General features: G+C 36.3%; 1 protein-coding gene across 1 annotated transcript; it reads right to left on the bottom strand.

Annotated features, from left to right (window-relative positions):
• Window positions 1-342: 342 nt before the first annotated feature.
• On the bottom strand, window positions 343-1973 carry LOC139786008 (uncharacterized). Its single transcript, XM_071725175.1, has 2 exons — window positions 1681-1973; window positions 343-1576 (listed from the first exon to the last, which is right to left on the bottom strand). Exons 1-2 carry the CDS (start codon window positions 1742-1744, stop codon window positions 1083-1085), a joined length of 558 nt encoding a protein of 185 aa, XP_071581276.1. The 5' UTR covers window positions 1745-1973; the 3' UTR covers window positions 343-1082.
• Between the last annotated feature and the right edge of the window lie 45 nt (window positions 1974-2018).

Here is a 2018-nt window from a genome sequence, read left to right as displayed (position 1 = left end):
GCATCATTTACTTGGCTACCCAATACACCACAATGACCGACATCAATTTTGTAAGAAATATATATATATATATATATATATAATGAGCCGACCCTATTAAGAGCTGACACCTTCCGTACGTCTGCTAACAATAAGTGTAACATATATAGACAATACGAAACGTCTTCATCAATCAATGTTGTAGCACAGTGCGGAAGGTGACTGACTCAAGAGCCAGGGGTTTCAGGTTCAAATCCAGCGGTGGTAAGCAAATATTTCTAAGTATGTACAATATAAATTTATTTAATTAAGCTTGCACGTAATAAAGATTTTCAGCAATAAAATAATGTTCAACGAGAGAAGTAAATTTTATATTTTATTTTGTAGTATATATCCAAAAAGTTGTAGTTATTCATAAAAATTTCTACGTAAATTTATGAAAAATTACAAACATGGCCCAAATCGTGTACTTTTGACGTAAAAATTACGTAAAAATAGCGTGAAAAGTTGTAATTATATTATAAGAAATTGTAGTTTTCGCATAATTTTTGCGTGAAAATTTGTAAAATTATTTCCACCAGGGAAAACACTTGTAGCGACATACAGAACATACAAGAACATTAAAATATGTGACTTAAACGATTAATGTAAACTTAAACGACTACTGTAATTTTAAACGATGAATAAAAACGTAAACGACTAATGAAAACTTATGTCTTACATTCCAACGTTAGATAGTTGCATATTGAGCATGATATTCATCACAGTTTTTCTTGTTTCTTAACTTTGCAAAGTCCCCTTATTTTAATAATCCGTTTGCGCTATTATTACTGTATATAAAAAACTTGTAGCGACATACAGAACATACAAGAACATTAAAATTAAAATACGTGACTTAAACGATTAATGTAAACTTAAACGACTACTGTAATTTTAAACGATCAATATAGGTGTAAACGACTAATGAAAACTTATATGTCTTGCATATATTACTGCAAACTTATTTAGTTAGTTTGTCAGTAGCAGGCGATGTTTGCGAAGGATATGAGGGTTGAACAAAATACCTGTTTTGTGGAATAGGTGATGATACCTATAATTCATGATTAGATGGACATAATGGAATTTCCAATGAAGAGGGAGGCAGTGATATAGTATAGTCTGATGTAGCAGACGGAGGGTGAAGCTGGTGGCACAAAAGTTTTCAATGTTTGCGGTGACATCGACGAGCTTGAACTGCATGTTAAAGCAGACATTGATGATGGTGAAGGATTGCGCACAAAAGTAGGTGGTGGTGTCAGCGAAGAATATACGGAGGATTGAACTGTCGGATAAAATGATGGTTGATACTGTTGTTGCTGCTGGATCGTTTGCAATCCTTTTAGAAATCCATCCATAAGCATGCCCATCTGTTGCATTTGATGATCATGTTCTTTTTTCATGATCTCAGCCTCCCATTTCCTCTGTTCTTCCATTTGTTCTTGCAAAGATTTATTCAGCAATTGATTTTGTGTTGTAAAAATGTCATGAAACATCTCAGCTTGTTTTTTGACAAACGTTTCACTGAATTGTTCTCCCCTCTGTATATTCGATAACCGTCCTGCATAAAAGAAAACAAAGTACTGCGTGATTTCTGCTAATATTAAGTGTAAATAATTAACTATTTTTTTCCTAGACAACTCCATAAATATCTGTAATACTGACCTCCAGTTTTTTTACCTCCCTTTCTATTCTTATCTGAGCTAGCGAGTGGTGCATCATCTACCATTTCCACAATAACGTCTTTTGCAAGAAATTCGGCATCACTGTCTGTTAGAAAGAGAGATTGTATATATAGAAGCGCGCGGCGCAGTCGGCATTGTTCGGGGGACGTCGGTCACGTGAGCCGACCGTGACTCGGTTGCGATGCGAGCCCGGGCAGTGTGTGAGGCTGTAGGCGCGTGCGCGGGCCGAGCGTGCTCGATCTCGTCGAAGCGCGAGGCCATTCGTTACCGAAACGTAGATCAAGTCGCACGTGTATACGATCAGTTAGTAAAACGGAT

The sequence above is a fragment of the Temnothorax nylanderi genome, unplaced genomic scaffold, assembly GCF_030848795.1.
Source record: "Temnothorax nylanderi isolate EJ_2023f unplaced genomic scaffold, tnyl_v1.0 TNYL_tig0935_pilon, whole genome shotgun sequence".
In the NCBI taxonomy this organism is placed as follows: Eukaryota; Metazoa; Arthropoda; class Insecta; order Hymenoptera; family Formicidae; genus Temnothorax; species Temnothorax nylanderi.
Note: the sequence above shows the minus strand (reverse complement) of the source record. Positions and strands in the feature narration are given on the sequence as shown.